Here is a 16,681-nt window from a genome sequence, read left to right on the forward strand (position 1 = left end):
CCGCCTTCCCTCGCGTCTCTGTGGTGGCGGCCGGCCCTCGCTCCCCCTGTCGGCAGAGGCGGGGTTGGGCGGGATCCCTCCGCGGCCGGCCCACTTCCGGCTGCGTGGGAGCGGAAGCGGCGCGGGCCGGAGCGTCCACCGTGGGGGGGGGGGCTGTGCGCGGGTGCGTGTCCGCGGGTGCGTGTGCGCGCCCGCCCGGGGCAGCATGTCGGTGGCCGGGCTGAAGAAGCAGTTCTACAAGGCGAGCCAGGTCAGCGCCCTCGGGCTCGGGCTCCTCGGCTGCAGCCGTGCGGGGAGCCGGGGGTGCGAGTGTGCGTGTGCAGTCCAGGTGTGCCAGGGTGTGCGTGTGTGTGTGTGATCCAGATGTGCCAGGGGTATGGGTGCATCTGGGTGCGTGTGCAACCCAGACGTGCCAGGGGTGCGTGTGCGTGCCTGTGTGTAATCCAGAAGTGTCAAGGGGGTCAGGGTGTACGTGTGTGCTGTGTGTGATGCAGGAGTGCCACGGCTGCATGCACGGGGGATGCAGAAGCACAAGGTGCTTGCGTGTGTTTGCGTGTGCAGGATCGGGAGGGAGGTGCCGGGTGCGTGTGCAGCCGTGATGCTGAGGTCTTGGCGGCGAGCTGTGTTTGCCGTGTGTGTCGCTGCCTCCTGGCAGGGTAGGGACCGTCGTCCGCGGAAGCCGCGGGGGAGTGGAAGGTGCCTTCCTGGCCCAGGGGTCACCCCCGCTCTCCTAGCCTGCTCTTGCAGCCCCTCCGTGCAAGGACCACCCTTGCTTTCTGGGGAAAACGACGTGCTTGGCTGTAGGCTTCCTCTCCGAGGAGGCAGCAGCTGAAACAGATGGCTGCTTCTTGTCCGTACAGCCACGTCTTCTTTCTTTCCCTTCATTCCTAAATGCTTTCTAGCCACCCTTGCTTGTTGCTTCCCTTCCCATCTGTCCCGTCTCTTTTCACTAGGCACTCGCTTGTTCAAGAAGTGAAGGAAGGGGGTGGAATAAATGACCAGGGGATGTGAATTTCCAGTTCAGGGGTTCAGTGTGTATTGTGTTTTCTTCTAAAATGAGATTAATCACGTTGCAAGACTGTAGCAGAGACTTGCGTGCACCACTGAGACAGTCACGGCATTTGTTACGTGGTCAAGGCTGAAATGCTGGCATGTTCCCTTGTTTTGCATGTGGAGGCATAACGGAGAGAAGTTGTCCACAACCACATTCAGTAGCAATGTTTTTGGTTCTCCCGACCAAGACAGAAATTAAAAATACTCTGGTCTTCCTAAACGTGTGTAATTCCTTGTCAGTCAAGGATCAGATGTGGCATATGTCACTTCAAATTGCTGATCATAGCCACAAAGGAAGCATTAAGACGTCAGTTACCTGTTTTTAAACTCTTCGTTTTTCCTGTGGTTTTATGTCATTACCGTGATTTCTTGTTAATCCTTAACTCTGGAAGATGACCAGGAAAGTACTTCCCGTCATGTGAAGTTTCCCTATGGTTCTTCCCATGTCTAATGCATTTTTCAGCCTTGTGCTGCGTTGCTTTGTGGTCGCACTAGCCACATTTCCTTTGGACGTGTAAGTGCTGAGATGTGTATCAGAGTGGCTCTTTGCTAGTTCTGCCCTGTAAGTTGCATTACTAAAAGCTACTTTTCAGAGGGGTGCTGCAAGTATCGAATGAGAATTTACTTCTGTCTTAAATACCTGTCTTCCTCCAGAGAGCTCTTGCATACAGTGTAGGAACCGGTTTTGTAATGGCCACTTTGTGAAGGAGTTGCAATAGTTTTCTGAGCAAAAAGGACAGCTGAAGAATAATGGACAAGAAAACTCCAAATGATCTACCAAACGCGGTGATTAGTGACTCTCTTTTTTTCCTGACCACTGAGTTATTTATACGTCTTAATTTAAAAACAGGGAGTTGGAGGGGAAGGGCTATGAAGGATCCAAATGGAGTGGATTTCAGGATGAAAGATGGGGTTATAGTTAGGAATAATGTTTCTTGTTATGCTTGGGGTCCAGGAAAGCACAGCAGCAAACTGCAGCTGCAGCATAACCCCAGGAAATTCTCCCTTCCTTGCTTAGTAGCTGGCATCAGGAACTGGAAAGGATTTTGTGGTGTGCACAAGTGACACCATCCAAGCTGTCGGCCCCTGTGGTTTTGTGTGCATGCGTGAGACAGGAAATGGCAGCCTTAAGATTCTGTGGAAAACTGTCAGATAGGCACATTTTTAGCGGTTTATTAGCAAAACAGAACTATTGGAAATCTCCCTTCCTGAGGCAGGTAGGAGCAGCGGGCCTTGAGCTTAAATTTGCAGCTGGGCCTTGTATGAGGGATCCCTTTCCACTCATGCAATGATGCACAGTTCAGTGATGCTCACAGCAGCCTAATAAAAGGGAGATTGGGTTTGTGAATCCCTCTTCCGCATCCTCTTGGCTGCTGCTGACCTTCCCTGCCAGAGAGGCATTATCCCTGTGGCTTATTAATTTGTAATTATCTCAGGAATGCATCAAGGAACAGTGAAACTTTGTGGGGAGGAACACCCCTCTGGCTCTCCCTGCGCAGCATACACGCCCCATTTTAAATTTAAACCAGTTGAACATTGTGCTGCTCTGCCCAGAGTGCGCGTGTGTTTTCCAGGCATAAAAGCTGGAGCACTTCAGTGAAGTGCAGCTGAATCCAAGTCTGTTTGCTAAGTGGCGTTCCCTCCTTTTTTGGCTAGGGTTATGAAAAGGCATTTTGCTTATATGGCAAAACAAAGGGCTAGATTCCCGCAATCCTCATCCCCCATGCTCCAGGAAAACCAACCGCTTGATCATGGACTTTTTTCTTTTTTTTAAACAAAAGTCTAAGGGGAAAGGCCTCACTGGGAATTTCTTGTTGGAGTATTTTACTGTTGCAAATCCTCTGTGATGAGTTAGTGGGGCAACCGGAGGTGAAAGTTCACTTCTGAGTCAAAAGCAACATGCAACTCCATCAGTCTGGATCATCGGGGAGACTTCATCAAGTGAAGTCGCCTGAACTGAATTGAATTTGCATCTCTGTCTTGGACTGGTGTGTGTTTGTGCATACGATGTTTGTAGAAGTACTGGTCGAGGTTTTTAAGCATTCATATAGGCAGCAAACAATAGCCAGAAAGCAAAAACTTCAGGCTGTCCTGGGAGGAGTTGATTCCTTTGTTGTTGTTGTTGCTTTTTTGGAATATCTTGACTGTGTCCAAGGGCAGTAGAAAACCAGAAGATAAGGGCTGCATCTGCCTGGGTCGAGGGGCCTTTCTGGGATCTGGCTGCTTGAGGATTTGGAAATGTTGTGCTCTGGAGAAACTTAGTTTAGCTTGAGGCTTCCTGCCAGCATTCGTGGTAGGATTGCAGAAGCGAGTTGCGCACTCCTTGAAGCCGAGGGAGTCTGTGTCCTGCTTAGCTCTTTCTGAGGACAGGCCCCGCTAATCTCTCAAGTGCCAGAGCCACTGTCTGAGTCGCTCAGAGGCTTCTTTAGGATTTGACCCAAACATGTCCAGTTTCCGTTGCACTACCTCATTCTCCCCTTCCATGCACAATCCCCACGCAGTCCTCCTGTACTCCCCAGAGGAGGAGAAGGCTCCACAGGCTGATTAGAATGACTTTTTGGCTCCCTTGGAGGACTTGGGCTTTTCCCGTGTGTGGGTTTGGCAGCAGCTTTCCTGAAGTGTCATATTCAGTTCCACTTCTGTTGTTAACCGGGGCAAAATGTATAAAGAATCCAGGCCTGCAAAGGAGTGTACTGATCTCTCTTCCCTTCTCAACCCCCTAAACCGTGTGTGTGGGTATGGGATTCCCACCTCCTTTTTGCGGGGCAGGCTGCCAGATTGTCGTCCCCGGGAGTCTAACAGAGCGGGGTGGTGCTGTGGGACATGACGGGGGGAAGGGCTGGGGGTATCGATCCCTGCTCTGCTGCCTTCAGTCCGATACCTGTGGGTCCACGCTTTCCATAGCAGCTGCTGAGCACTCCCACAGCAGAAAGTGACACCGTCGGTGGATGGACTGGATCAGACCCGAGCCAAAATCTAGCCCTTATTATGGCCAGCACTGCATGATTTGGAGGAAAGTGTAAGACCCCTGCAGTGGCTGCTGTGGGATTTCCAGGCCCCTTGAGCCAGTTTCCACAGCATTGGAGAGACCAGAGAAGCATGAGACTTCTTGTCCCTGATTCCCTATTCCCCTGGAAAAGCTCCCTGCGCTAGACCCCTCCTGGGGGCCTGTCGGTGCCGGAAGGTGCATTGCTGGGTCCCTCCTTGATTCCAGATCCAACCCTTTGCTTGGGCAGAAGACATTGCTTTTTCTCTGAACGAGGCTGGCAGCTAGCTCCAGTCTCAAAAAGACTTCGAGAACAGGTTTGGCAGGCTGTGGGGTCAGCGCGGAGAGCCACAAGCCTCGCCAAACTCGTCTGTCCTTAGAAACTGGCTCGCCAGCTCTGCAAAGAATGGCTTGTTTCTGTGGTGCAGGAGGGAGACCTTGCTTTCCCCCATCTAGCCCCTTCCTCCTCGAGATGCCTGTGACCTCCAGACAGAGCAAAGAGCATCTTTTGCACCTGCAAGCAGTTTCAAAAGAGGAAATGTGGTGTAAGAAGGCACCGGTCTGAGGTGCAAGATAGTTTAACTCTTGTCCCCCTCCAGGGCTTGAAAGTGGGGTGGCTTGTAGGGCTGCTCCTTTACCGAAAGGGGGTGAGAAGCTCAGCAACATTCTCCTGTACACGTTCCCCAAAGGAAGGAGTGGGGAGCACTCGACACGCAGGCTTTTACTCCTGATGTTTGGTGTCTGATCTCTGAAGAGACTCAAGGCATTGACAGCAAGAGATTTTTCTTTCGGGGCAGTCTGAGCCCCAGCATCCTGCTCCACAGCCTGACCATAGTGACTGCAGTGAAGAGACCTCCAGATCGGCTCTCGCGGGTGTACGCTTGCCAGCCAGCTGTTATCAAGTCCCAAGGACTTCCTTCCCACTCCACTTGGCAACCCTGGCTCTGCAGCGTGTGGCGTGTGTTCAAATGCCTGGGACAGATGAATCCTGGCCCTCGGCAGGCAGCACAAAGATGGGTCTGTGGGAAGGGGAGAGAATGCAGCTGACAGGAGGTGGGTAGAGTTTCTCCCCCTCTTCATCTGTTTCTGGAGTGCTCCCACCCATGCCAGACTGAGATGTCCGTGATCTCAACTCGAGACATGATGTAACAGTTTTCTGCACTTTTCTTCTGGGTGAAGCTTTACAAGACTGTAAAGCTTCTGCCTGTCTGGTTTTTTTTCATGCATTTAAATAACATCAGCAGAGCTGCCTTGAGTCGGTTCCTCATCGTGTCCTTTCCGCAGCATCCTTCAGAGCTTTGGGTGACACAACACTACTTTCTGCTCACTTTTTTCACTGTGCACCTGGAGGCCAGGGGGTGGGTTCCTCTGAAATGAGTGTTTTCTGTAACTTCAGGCCTAACTGCACAGTCTGAACCCTTATCAGATAAGGGAAGCAGGCAGTTGCTGTGTAATGAGGATAAACATGAAATCAAAAACAACGCCAAAAACGAGCCGCCTTAAGGCCTGGGCTTCGGTTATTCCAGACCTTCTTGATGTTATTCTGGCAGTACATGGAGGCATTCGAGTGGAGGGAAATGGTCCTGCGAGACATCTGCTTGGCTTATGGCATGAGGCCTCTGCACCAACCCTGCCTGAACCCCCAGCATAAGGCTCACGGCTGAAATGCACTATTTTATACCTACTTTGCTTTCTGGAGACCTGGGAAGCTATGAAAAGCCAGTGTGTCTTATCGCAGTCTCTAGGCTGCTCTAATTCTTCAGTTGGGTCCAGGCAGGTCATGGACGATAGAATGAAATCACAGCCCCACCAAAATTAATAGGAAATCTCTTGCTGACTTAAGGACTTTGCTCGGGGAGCGCACACGTGGCTTAAAGCCACCAGGTGCAAAAACCAAGTACTTGAGAGTCATCAGACCTGTTGAGGTCAAACAGATTTATTGCATTTTGCAGAAGAACTTTTTCCCCCAGATGTTTTGATGTACTTGATCTTGCCTGGAAATGTTTCCAGAATGGGGGAAACGATCACAGCAGTACACAGCCACGTTCCCCAGAGACAGGCTTTAGGGAGCAAAGAGAAAATTTGGTCTGTGGTCCACTTTTTGCTGTGCCCCTCTCCTGAGCACCACAGTGAGGCTAATCACATTTGCTCAGCAACAGCACCAGTTTGCCTTTAACCCTCTCTTTAAGATTGCTCCATTAAAGGGTCTGAACTTTCCGGACCTGCAAAAGCTTTTTTAGCATTGCATAACTAAATGGAAACAATAAGACTGGTGTTTCTGCCTGGATCTCTGCTCTCCACTGAGACTGGAAACCACTAAATTACAGTAATTTAAACATTTGGGGTTTTCATTTTGAAAACCCCCTCTCTGTGCGTACAAGGTGACAATGAGTGGAGTCTGGAACAGGAAATTACTGATTGTTTAGTGGGAAGCTGTCGGTCGCTGTTACGTAGGGATATCTGCACTACGTGAATTCCAAGGTGTCTCCAGGCCCGGAAGACACTTTCAGGAGTGGGGTAGTTAAATGAAAGCCTGTGATTACGAGACTGTCTTCAAGGCTAGAAGTACAAGGAGAGGAGAAATGCAAGGAAACATCAAAAAAAAAAAAAGTTGCAAACAGAACCTAGCAAAGCAGCAATGCCCTTTTCTCCCTATCCAAAGCACAAAAAGAGACATATTTATTTTGGCAAGAATGCCAAAAACACATATTGTCAATTGTGAGACAAGCCTGGGAACAGGAGGTAGAGTGGTAAGAACACAATGCAGTAACGGATTAACTCGGAGCGAGATGCAGCAGGTACTCTCAAACTGTTGCATTTTTGGGCCTTGATTCATTCCCGGGAAAATGTTTTTGAGCAAAAACGCCAAATATGGTCCAAAATGACATCAAGAAAATCCTTTTGCAATTCAGAATGGACCCTGTGAGCAAAAAGAGGAAGACACTACAAGTGGCAACGTTAGAAAGCCAGTGGAAGTAACCGCACCTCTTTTCCATGCATTTATTCCTTGTGTCTTGTTCTTTCCAGCCCTAGGTGAGAGACAGCTCCTGTTTAATCATCACAGCAGATGCGATTTAAATATATATATATATATATATATATATATTTAAATAAATGGCTGAATTCAGTTCTGAGCTCTTTATTCTTGTAACCCATTTGTGACCCGGCTCCTTTTCCATTTCTGTTATGTTAATTCCTAATTTTGAAACTAGCAGATGAAGTACTTTTAAGTTTACTGCCAAATTGTATCTCCAGGCTGGGACAAGTTGCCTCCAGGCAGCTCAGGACCAGATCTGGCATCAGTAAAGAGCTGCGTGAGTTTATATTTTCTGTTCAAAGCTGAAAGCAGAGTGAGGACCCAGTCCTGTGACGGTGCTGAGCATGAAACTTCTATTGAAGTTGCAGTGTGTCAACCAGCATCGGGTCCAACGGCTCCTCCATAGAAGAGGAGAGCTTGTTGCTTTGTCGCAATGACCTGACTCGCATTAACTGATGTATTGACCCAGGCAGGAGTCTCCCTGCACTTGCCCGAGTCTGGCTTTCAACAACATGGGGCAGACCCTGGAGAAAACCATATTTATGTAAGCACAGCATGGCATCCAGCATACAGCACAACCATCATGTACTGCCCAGCATGGCAGGAGGATGCTGCTATTCAGCACAGCAGCCTCCATTGTACTTTCGTCCGTCATCCTTCAGCTGACACGAGAGGCACGGAGCTCTCTGCTGTCGCCAAGCTCGGTTCTTAAATGATTCATGTGCCTGCGGATCTGCGTGTGGAGGTAAAGAGCTGGGGAGGACAGTGGTGTTCAGCTCTAAAACCCTTGCTTAGTCTCGAGTCTAGACTTCACCTCGTCGTGCATGAGAATCACCTGTGCTTCCCCATTGCACTAGCCAACATGGGACCCGCTTGCTCTACATTCTTGATACTGGCTTAGCATCTCCTCCTTGCTGCTTCATTGCCAGTGAAATAGTCAGCAGGGCAACATTGGTTTCTTTTGTTAATAATTACCATAGTTCAGTGTGAATAGCCCCTGGAAATGACTGCAGCTCTTGGAGCATCCATTCCAGCCTGGCTGGAGACTGGGGGGTGACTGTTCCCTTTCTCTGTATCAGCTACTTTTCCTCCATGTTTTTAACACAATCATAAGGGTGCAATTAGGTTTTCCTGTAACAAAAGCTGAAGTTTTTCAGAACAAAGACAGTAGCCCCAAGCAAAAAGTATTGGCTTGTTATGCACTGCTTTTCCATCGCAGCTCCCTGGGTGGTGGGGGAATCCAGAACAGCCCAGGGAGGGCCTTTGAGCCGCACGGGGCTGCAGTGGGAGTACATAGGAGTCCCATTTCCTAATCCCGTTCCCATTCTCCATGCTAATCCTCCAAGCGAAAGCTGCTCTAGTGGGAGCTGAGACCTGCCCTTTTCTGAAAAGGTCGTGGGCAAGTACAGGTGAACTATTGAAAGTGTCAGAAACAGGAAGGAGCTGGCTGGGGGCTGGTTCCTGCCTGCAGTGAAAGGAAATCCTTCCTCCCATCTCTCCCTGCCAATGCTTTCCTCTAGGGAAGGAGCAAAATAAGGATGAGCTCAGACAGACCAGAGTTGGGGTGTTTTTGTAGCCCAGCTGTATTTCTCTCGCTCATCCTGCACAAGCTTATGCCTTGCCTTGCTTCCCCCTCACCCAGGCAGCCATCCTCCTTTGCAGAAGATCTCCTGTCTCTCTTGCTAGCCTCCGAGCAGCTGTTGAGCCACTTGTGGCCCGTTCAGTGACTTTGCCAAGAACCGGCTGCTTGATTCCCCTTTGAGGGAGCGCTGCGGCCTCTTCCAGGGGAAGTGCCCCGAGCTCAGGGTTCCCTAGTAATCTTGCAGTGTTTGTAGAGAAGAAAGGCTGGGCTTTTCCTTCTGGGTTTGAGCTTAGTCATATAATGCAGGTGTTTTCTGTGGGAGGGGTGCGCATGCGGGGGTGTGGGAGGTGCCATCCGGTATGAACCTGCGTTGCAGGGAGCATGCATACCTGCCCCTCCCAGACACTTCTGTCGGTACCCGTCTCAAATGGGATCCCAGCTCCGAAGCCCCAGGGCTGGCATAATGAGCAAAGGTTTGCTCATGCAGGCGCTCGGGGAAGCTGCGCCTCTGCAGTGTTATTTCATATTCCTTCCTTACACCGACGGGTCATGCGGTATTTCTTACACTTTCCATCCAGCTGTTAGCTGTGAATCCTTAATTTGGGGCTGTAAAGTCACTGGATCCATATTTTGGCATGGGATGGGTCGCTCCACCTTTACTCGTGAATGTGGTAACTTTTCCTGTGTTCTCCTCTGTGGCTGGTACTTGCAAAATGGCATTATTTACTGCATATGGAGCAGTGAGACTTGAGCCCTGAGCCTGGCTCCTGCTGTTTGGCAGCAGTAAGTCCCCTGTGCTGTGCTGTGCTGTGCTGTGCTGTGCTGTGCTGTGCTGTGCTGTGCTGTGCTGTGCTGTGCTGTGCTGGGGGAGAAGGAGCCAGGCTCTTGGGAAGCTGCAGAGGTGCCCTGTGGAGTGACTTGGATGTCCTCCAGATCTCAGCCTGCCTCGGGGCTTCTTCCTCTAGATGCAAGGACCTCCTCCTCCTTGTCATCTGGTTTCCTCCTTCCATCCTGTTAAAGTGCAACCCCATCACTTTTCGGGAGCGGATTCCTGTTGACAGGAAGTGGATGTGTCCAGCAGGCAGGGACGGAGTCGGTCCCTGACTTGGAGGCAGAGGAGAAACAAGTTGTTCCCTGGATCCTTTCCAGGAGCGGCCTGGCTTCAGTGGCAGTTCGGTGTTTACTGATCGTGGTGTCTGATGGTGCAGAGATGGTCCTCGACCTGCCGGAGGGAGCAGACAAACAAAGGCACATTTGAGATCTTGTTATAAGAGCAGGATTGAGCAGCCAGATACAGCGAGGCTCATGCTGACTTTGTCTGCCCTGAGGTCCTTGGGTTACTGGAGCTCCCTCCGACGCATGTCATGTAGCATCACAGTAGCGGGCAAGGCGGCTGTTGAGGTCTGCTACTGTTCTTCCAGAGGGCCTCTTAATATGCGGTTTGTCTAATTAGTTTGGCCTCTGGTACCTGTTATAATAGAGCTTGTTCTCCTGTGCAGTAGGAGGGATCTGTAATTCCCAATAGCTGCACATTAATGGAAAATTAGCAAAAACTCCCAATACTGGCATTAATTAGTGGGATACTGTGCTCTAAAAACAATGACTTGCACATGAACCTTCACAATACAATGCTGTTTTTCCCAGTAGCTCAGAGGATCAGATTTGCTCAATTAACAAGCTTTTAATGGTGCCTTTTCTAACTGTGGCAACCTTTCACGTTGGAGTCTGAAAGTCCAGCTGAGTCATTTTCCATTTCATCTGGGTAAGAAACTGTAATAACTGGTTTATGGCTGAAGTCAGTATAGAGACCATCTTCCTCTCCCAAAGTTGTGTTGTCTTTGAATGGCTAGTAGCATTGAAAAAACGATGGTAGACCTTCATTCCTAATGCACGCAGATGACTGAACATAGAGAGGCCAAGATTTCTTGAATAAGGAGGTGCTGTTTCTCATACAGATGTGTTCCTGCTCTTGCCCACATTGTACCAGGGAAGTGAAGAAGCATTTTCAAATCGCATCTTGTTTGTCTGCGCTCCACATCTGTGCACAGGATTTTTGGTGGACTTAAGGGATGTTAGCTTGGCAGAAACTAGAGCACCAGATGTTGTAATTATTCTCACTTATAATAAGGCGCTTTTTAATTCTATCAGTGGAATGCAAAAAGCCAAGGGAGCCCACAGCTTGGTGCCTGCAAGATGTTATGACATTCAGATATTATCTCCAGACTCAGCATTTCAAATGTGCCGTTCTCTGAAGCACTAAAACTCTCTATGGCTACAGTAAAATCTTGATGCTCTTTATTCATTAGGGACTATGTCTCCAGAGCATCTGCAGCATCTGTCAGCATTTAAATCTATGCAAAAACAGGGCCAACAGAGCTTTCTGGATGTTAGGACAGAAAAATGTTACACACGCAAAGCAACTTTGGGATGAGTCTATGGGCACGAAGGCTGAAGGTGTGACACGATATCCAGATGGATCTCTGTGATGTGCTGCAGAAGTCCTGGAAGACTAGCAGCTGGAGGAGGAAGAGGATGCGTTGTTGGCCGTATGAATCTGTTAAAAAGAGGTGTCACATCACTCCCTGCTGATTGCTGACATGAGTAGATGAACCTTAGTTTCTCCATTCCCCAAGATACTGTGCTGCCGTTTTATACGCAAAAACTTTTCCAAATATTGTCTGAATTGTCCTTTACCTTCATCTGTCTCTCTGTCATAACTCTCTAAATAATTCCCCTTGACGTTCATGTGCTAAAAGTTGATGTCCCTGCTGTCACTTGGTTAACCTGTCCAGGTGTTGAAAGCCGTAAGAGTCTGATCTTGGATTGTAGGTAGAGCGGCGGTCAGCTGGTGTTGGGCACTCTTGAAAATCTCTTCTCATGGCTCTTAATCTTTTTCTCATAAACTAATCTGCATATTTCCTCTTCACTGAGCAGTCCCCAATTGTGCATGTTGTTCAATACCAACCACAATGAAATATTGCATTGCAGCTGTGTAATGGGGGTCTGTTACTTCTCTGTTACTTCTATGACATCCATCACAAAACTCACTTAGTCATTTGTTGCAATTCACATTTATGTCACCAGCCACTTAACAAGTCTGATTAGCCTTTCTTGGAATTGCTGCTATTCAGGTTTCTTACATTGGCTGATATTGCTTGTTCTGGGAAGGGGGAGTGGGAAGTTGCAGCGGAAGTATTTGTTTCTTCCGTTTTAGCTAAGTATGAGCAGCAGTTTGGTATGTCGCTTGTCTAGCAATTACTTATTACACTGTATAATAACGAAGGCATTCCAGCTGTTGCACAAGTGAGCGGACCTCTGGAAATCACTGTTTTACATAGTCCATCGTTAAAAACTTACTAATATCTGGCACACAGGCAGGTGAAAAAGAGTGATTATAATTAGTATGCAGCTAGGACTTCAGTAACTGAATTTATCTAATGAATATCTCAGTTGTATGCACCATAGAAGTACAAAGTGCTCTATTTAGTGCTCAAGCTTTTATTTTATTTTTTTTCTCCTAGAGATGAGAGCATGCTCACATGCTACCAGAGTTGCTGGCTGGCTTTTCTGGCTGTAGCCATATTGGTCTAGAGGGAAAAGCAATCGGGACTCATGGTAGAGGTGATGTCTTTTATTAGGCCAACTGTATTTTTGCAACAACAACAAAAAATCTTTAATTGCAAGCTAATTAAAGAATTTTTTTTTGCAAAAATCGAGCTATCTTGTACACTCAACATCTTTGGAAAATCAGGCTGTGGCTGACTAAGCCTCAGATCAGCTTGGTAAGGAGGCCGCGTCTTACCTTGGAGCTCAGGTGAATAGGAAGTTTTCTGCCTCGTTTGAGAATTAATGCTTTGTATGAGGGGCCACAGTCACGGCAGATAGGGCCAAGGCCTGCTGATACATGGGCAGTCATGTAAGGCTGGCATTTCTCTTTTCCACTCTTAACAGGCTGTTTAAAACATGCCTCTTTTGTTGGCTAGAGAAAATTGTGACCAAATTGTTGTGTCTCTTGCGTAGGAACATAGCGGTTGGGCCAGTGATTTAACCCAGGGCATCTAATCTGTTATCCTCGTGACACCAGCCAGAACAAATACTTCCAAGAAAAGTGGCAGTCTCTGTAGTTAGGACAGTGATCATAGGGTAAGCTTTTCCTTCCAAACTCCAATGAGTTAGTGCTCAACTTTGGTCTGTAAGCAGAAGAGGAATCACTCCTTCATTAACTTGTTCTTTGACAGCTGGAAGTGTTCTTGCTGTCCGTATAAATATCTCCTTCATTATGCTGAAGTTTGGCCTTGCATCTGGTTTTCTCACCCTGCAGAAATGAAGTGGTCACACTTGCCCCCCATAGCCTCTTACCTTTTTTAATATATGAAATGCAAAAAAAAGGCCACCGGTATCTTGTGCCAGGTTCACAAGCAGGAGCAGGTGATTCGCAGTGGCGTTGGGCGGCATCAAATCCATTTGTATGCCAGGCTAATTCAAGCGCTGGGACTAGTTCTAGGGTTTGGTGGGGAAGCAGAGGAGACCTCGTGCTCCTTTCCTTTCTCGTGCATCTTTGCTTCACTATGGTTTTTGCTAATAATAAATGAAATTTAGGTTAAGAGCTGTCTCAACAAGTACAAAACAAAACAAAACTTAATTAATACAAGTTGCTTCTCGTTATTGAGACGTGCAGTGCAACACAGCAAGAAAAATGAAGGGCAAACACTTGAAATTGAGACGGATGTTGAAGCTCCTTTTCTCCAGCCTTTAAAGCACCGTTACCCCGTCTCCCTTTACGGATCACAATAGACTGATCCCAACTAAACTCCAGCCAAGACAAAGCCCAGTTGTCAGGTTCTTTTCAGGAAAGAGAAAGAGGCACCATTTTTTCTCTTGCTGAAAGAGCAGCTTGGAAAACATTGAGATGCTGACAAGCATGAAACGTTCTTGGAAAGACTCTTTGTGCCTATAATGGCCGCCAGTGAACAGGGAAAGGATTTTGTGTGTTGGAGGAGGCGGGGACGTGTCCTGGGTTGTTCACCACATATGGATTTCATAAGCGAGTGGCTGTTTGTGGATGTGACATATATAACAGAAATAATTAGTTCAGAGCGAGCTTGCTGAATGCCACCTTTTCTGTACGAGCAAGACTTTTGGGGATTATCTCCCGGCGGCGTTGGGGAGAGGGAGAGAATACTAGAAGGGATTGCAACACTGTCTCCGAACTAAAAACAGTAAATAATTAATCTTGGGTCACAATGGGAAAACTTTGGCGGTGGCCTGGTTGCAGTTTACAGAAACTCTCTCCTCCCATTCTCTTTAAGCATGCGGCTGGTACTCGGAGACTGAAGTGGCTGCATTTTTTTTTTATTATTATTATTACATGGAGGGATCCTGTCTTCTTCCTAAGATGGCAATAGCCATCTCCATGCGAGTTTACAGAGCGATCATATGGACAGATGAAGGGAATTGCTCCTTTTCTCAGAAGTAGCCCAAAAAAACGAAGCCCTGATGTTAAGGGAAGAAAAGGTTTTAAGGTTAGATAATAGTGTGAAGTTCCTCATATGCACAGCTTATTTATTCCTACTGCAGAGAGAGGTGAGGGCGCCACGGATGCTCCAGCGGGTTAGGTAAGCTTACGTGTTATAACGGTCCTGCTGCTGTCTAGCGCTGCAAGGTGGTAAGGCCGGAAAATGGAGCCTTCTCGATTTTTCTTTCGTTGCTTTTCTGTCCTCCCACCCTCCCTCCCTCTGAAGAAGTGAGAGCTGAGACACAATGATCTAGTGCTTACATCCAGTCAGGTGGCGGTTCTGTTTTTAGCTTTGCCATTGACCTTAGGCAAATCGCTTCTCCCCCCGCCCTGCACCTTTATTTTTCCTAATACCATTAGTCTATCTTGTCTGTTCAGATTGCAGGCTTTTTAGGGCCAGATCTGGCTACTATCATGCTAATAACTCTTTTTCTTTTTTTCCCCCACCTTTGAATTACAGATGGCTATATCCCCCAAACAGGGGACCCCAGGGATGGACCATTCCTAAATACAGTTAATGTTTCTCTTTCTTTCCCCTCTCCTCCACTTCCTCATAGTAAAGCCGGCACTAATTGTGCATGATTGATGAGATAAACACCAAATGTTGTAATTTTCGCTCTTCTGTTTTGAAGTCAGTTGGGAAACGCTCTGATACAAACTTCACTGCGGTAAGGCTGATCTGTCATCACCCACATTTGCCCACTGATACCAAAGGGCTTCCTTCCATCTGTCTTCCATTTGAAAAGTGTTAAATAATTTGCCGTGGATGTCTGTAAGCATAAAAAGACTGCAAAACACTGGAAGTCCTTTATGAAAAATGACATGGACTGACTTATACTCAAAGGGCTTGCATTTTTTTTCTGTCTCTAAGGTGTGGATACCATCCAGCATGCACCAGTGAGTTTAGATTAACTTAGACCATAGTTTCTCAACCTGTGGTATGTGTACCCCTGGGGGTACACAGGTACCCCAACACTCTCTCTCTCTCCCTTTTTTCCTCTCTCTCGCCCCTTCCTCCTCTCAAAACTATGGCAAAAAAATTGGTGCAATTAAAAAATTTAAATTCCCCAGTAATAATTTGGTGTGCTGCGCTTTGCTTAGCACTGGGTTCAGCCCTCCTAGCTTTAGCCAACATGATGTCTAGCCCAGGTACGTACTTGAGTTGTGCACCCCAGGTATAAAAGGTGGCAACCCTACCCACTCCAGATCAGACATCTGTCATATCACGGCCTTATATATACAGCCCTTCTTCCAACATATGGCACACATTAGTCTGTAAATATAAAATTCCCTGAAAAGTTGAGTGTTGGGGTACTTATTAACATTTTCAGAAGTTAAGGGGTACGTGCTACTTAAAAGGTTGAGAAGCACTGACCTAGACAAATGGTTTCTTATTCTTGTTTTTGGTCCCAGAGTCCACATCAGGTAGAGAGGCTAAAATTCCTTGGTCCTTCTTGGCACAGGCAATTTCAGACCTTCTCTCTGTGGATACCTGTGGAGATGTTCCTGCATATATAAGACACCCAAACTATTTTTACCACGAGTCTCGCAATCCACAGCTACCTTGCCAGAGGCAGAAGCTTGGCAAGAGCGTGGGAACACGCAGGCCAGAGTTGTTAAAAAATGGTGCTGCTATGGCGCTGTTTCCTGCCAGACCGTGTAAGCTGTATTCAGAGCATGCTGTAGACATCTCTCACCCTGTGAGAGCAGATGGGTTGCTCTCTACTGATCCCAGCACTGCAGCTGTCGCATGCTGCAACAAGGGAGTGCGCTCGGGCTGCGGCCAAGTGATGGCGCCCATGACTGCACAGCTATTTTAGAGCTACAAGCTGCCAGTAGCAGCAGAGTGAATTGTCACCTTTGATCAGGGGAATCTGTAACTTCCCTATCTACCCCCAATGTCTCATAGGTGAGGAGGCTTCCAGCAAAAATGAGCAACGTTGAATTCTGAAGAGCTTACCCTTGCTCAGCTAGGCTGGAGAAGATGGCTTTATTTAGCTTTCATGCAAACAGCCTGCAGAAACGTGCCATTGTATGTGTGTAACAGTGTCTTGGCACTTCCAGGCATCTAAGCTTCCATGAACAGGAAGTTTCTTAACCTCTTGCTGCGAGTGTTTGTGTGTCTGCTGGACTTTCCTGTTGTTCTAAGCATACTGATTTTGGACTCCAAACATGAGAGGACCTTCAAAATCCTTTTGAAGGCTGGTTTCTCCAGGACTTGTTTGCTCTTCATTGGCCGTGGCAAGGTGGAGTTGCACGGGCCTCTCTCTCAACTTTCATGTTGGGAATTGGCATTCATCGGGGTGCTGTAGGGACCAGGAAGGCTTTGATACGCCAGCGTCCGGAAGCATGACGTTTCCGTTCTGTTGTGGGGAATTGTTTTGCATGCAGTGGGAGTATATTATTGATAGATTATAAATAGGGCTCATTGTTTGTCATGGCAAAAGAATGCAAGGGTCCTGGGGGTGTTCGGGGAGGGGGAGAGAAAGGAAGGTTGTGGCCCACAGT

At 47.8% G+C, this 16,681-nt stretch overlaps 1 protein-coding gene across 4 annotated transcripts in view; it reads left to right on the forward strand.

Moving 5' to 3' along the window:
• The first annotated feature begins 70 nt into the window (after positions 1-70).
• SH3GL1 (SH3 domain containing GRB2 like 1, endophilin A2) overlaps positions 71-16,681 on the forward strand; it is a 37,133-nt gene continuing 20,522 nt past the window's right edge. For 2 of the 4 annotated variants that reach the window (XM_006017505.3, XM_006017506.3), the window contains exon 1: positions 74-250. In XM_006017505.3, the coding sequence (XP_006017567.1) occupies positions 206-250 (45 nt within the window). In that variant the 5' untranslated portion in view covers positions 74-205. Of the gene's footprint in view, positions 251-16,681 lie in introns of all 4 variants that reach the window. The other 2 variants (XM_025196520.1, XM_006017504.3) reach the window with 2 other exon arrangements.

Source organism: Alligator sinensis, unplaced genomic scaffold (assembly GCF_000455745.1).
Source record: "Alligator sinensis unplaced genomic scaffold, ASM45574v1 scaffold1295_1, whole genome shotgun sequence".
NCBI classification, from domain to species: Eukaryota; Metazoa; Chordata; order Crocodylia; family Alligatoridae; genus Alligator; species Alligator sinensis.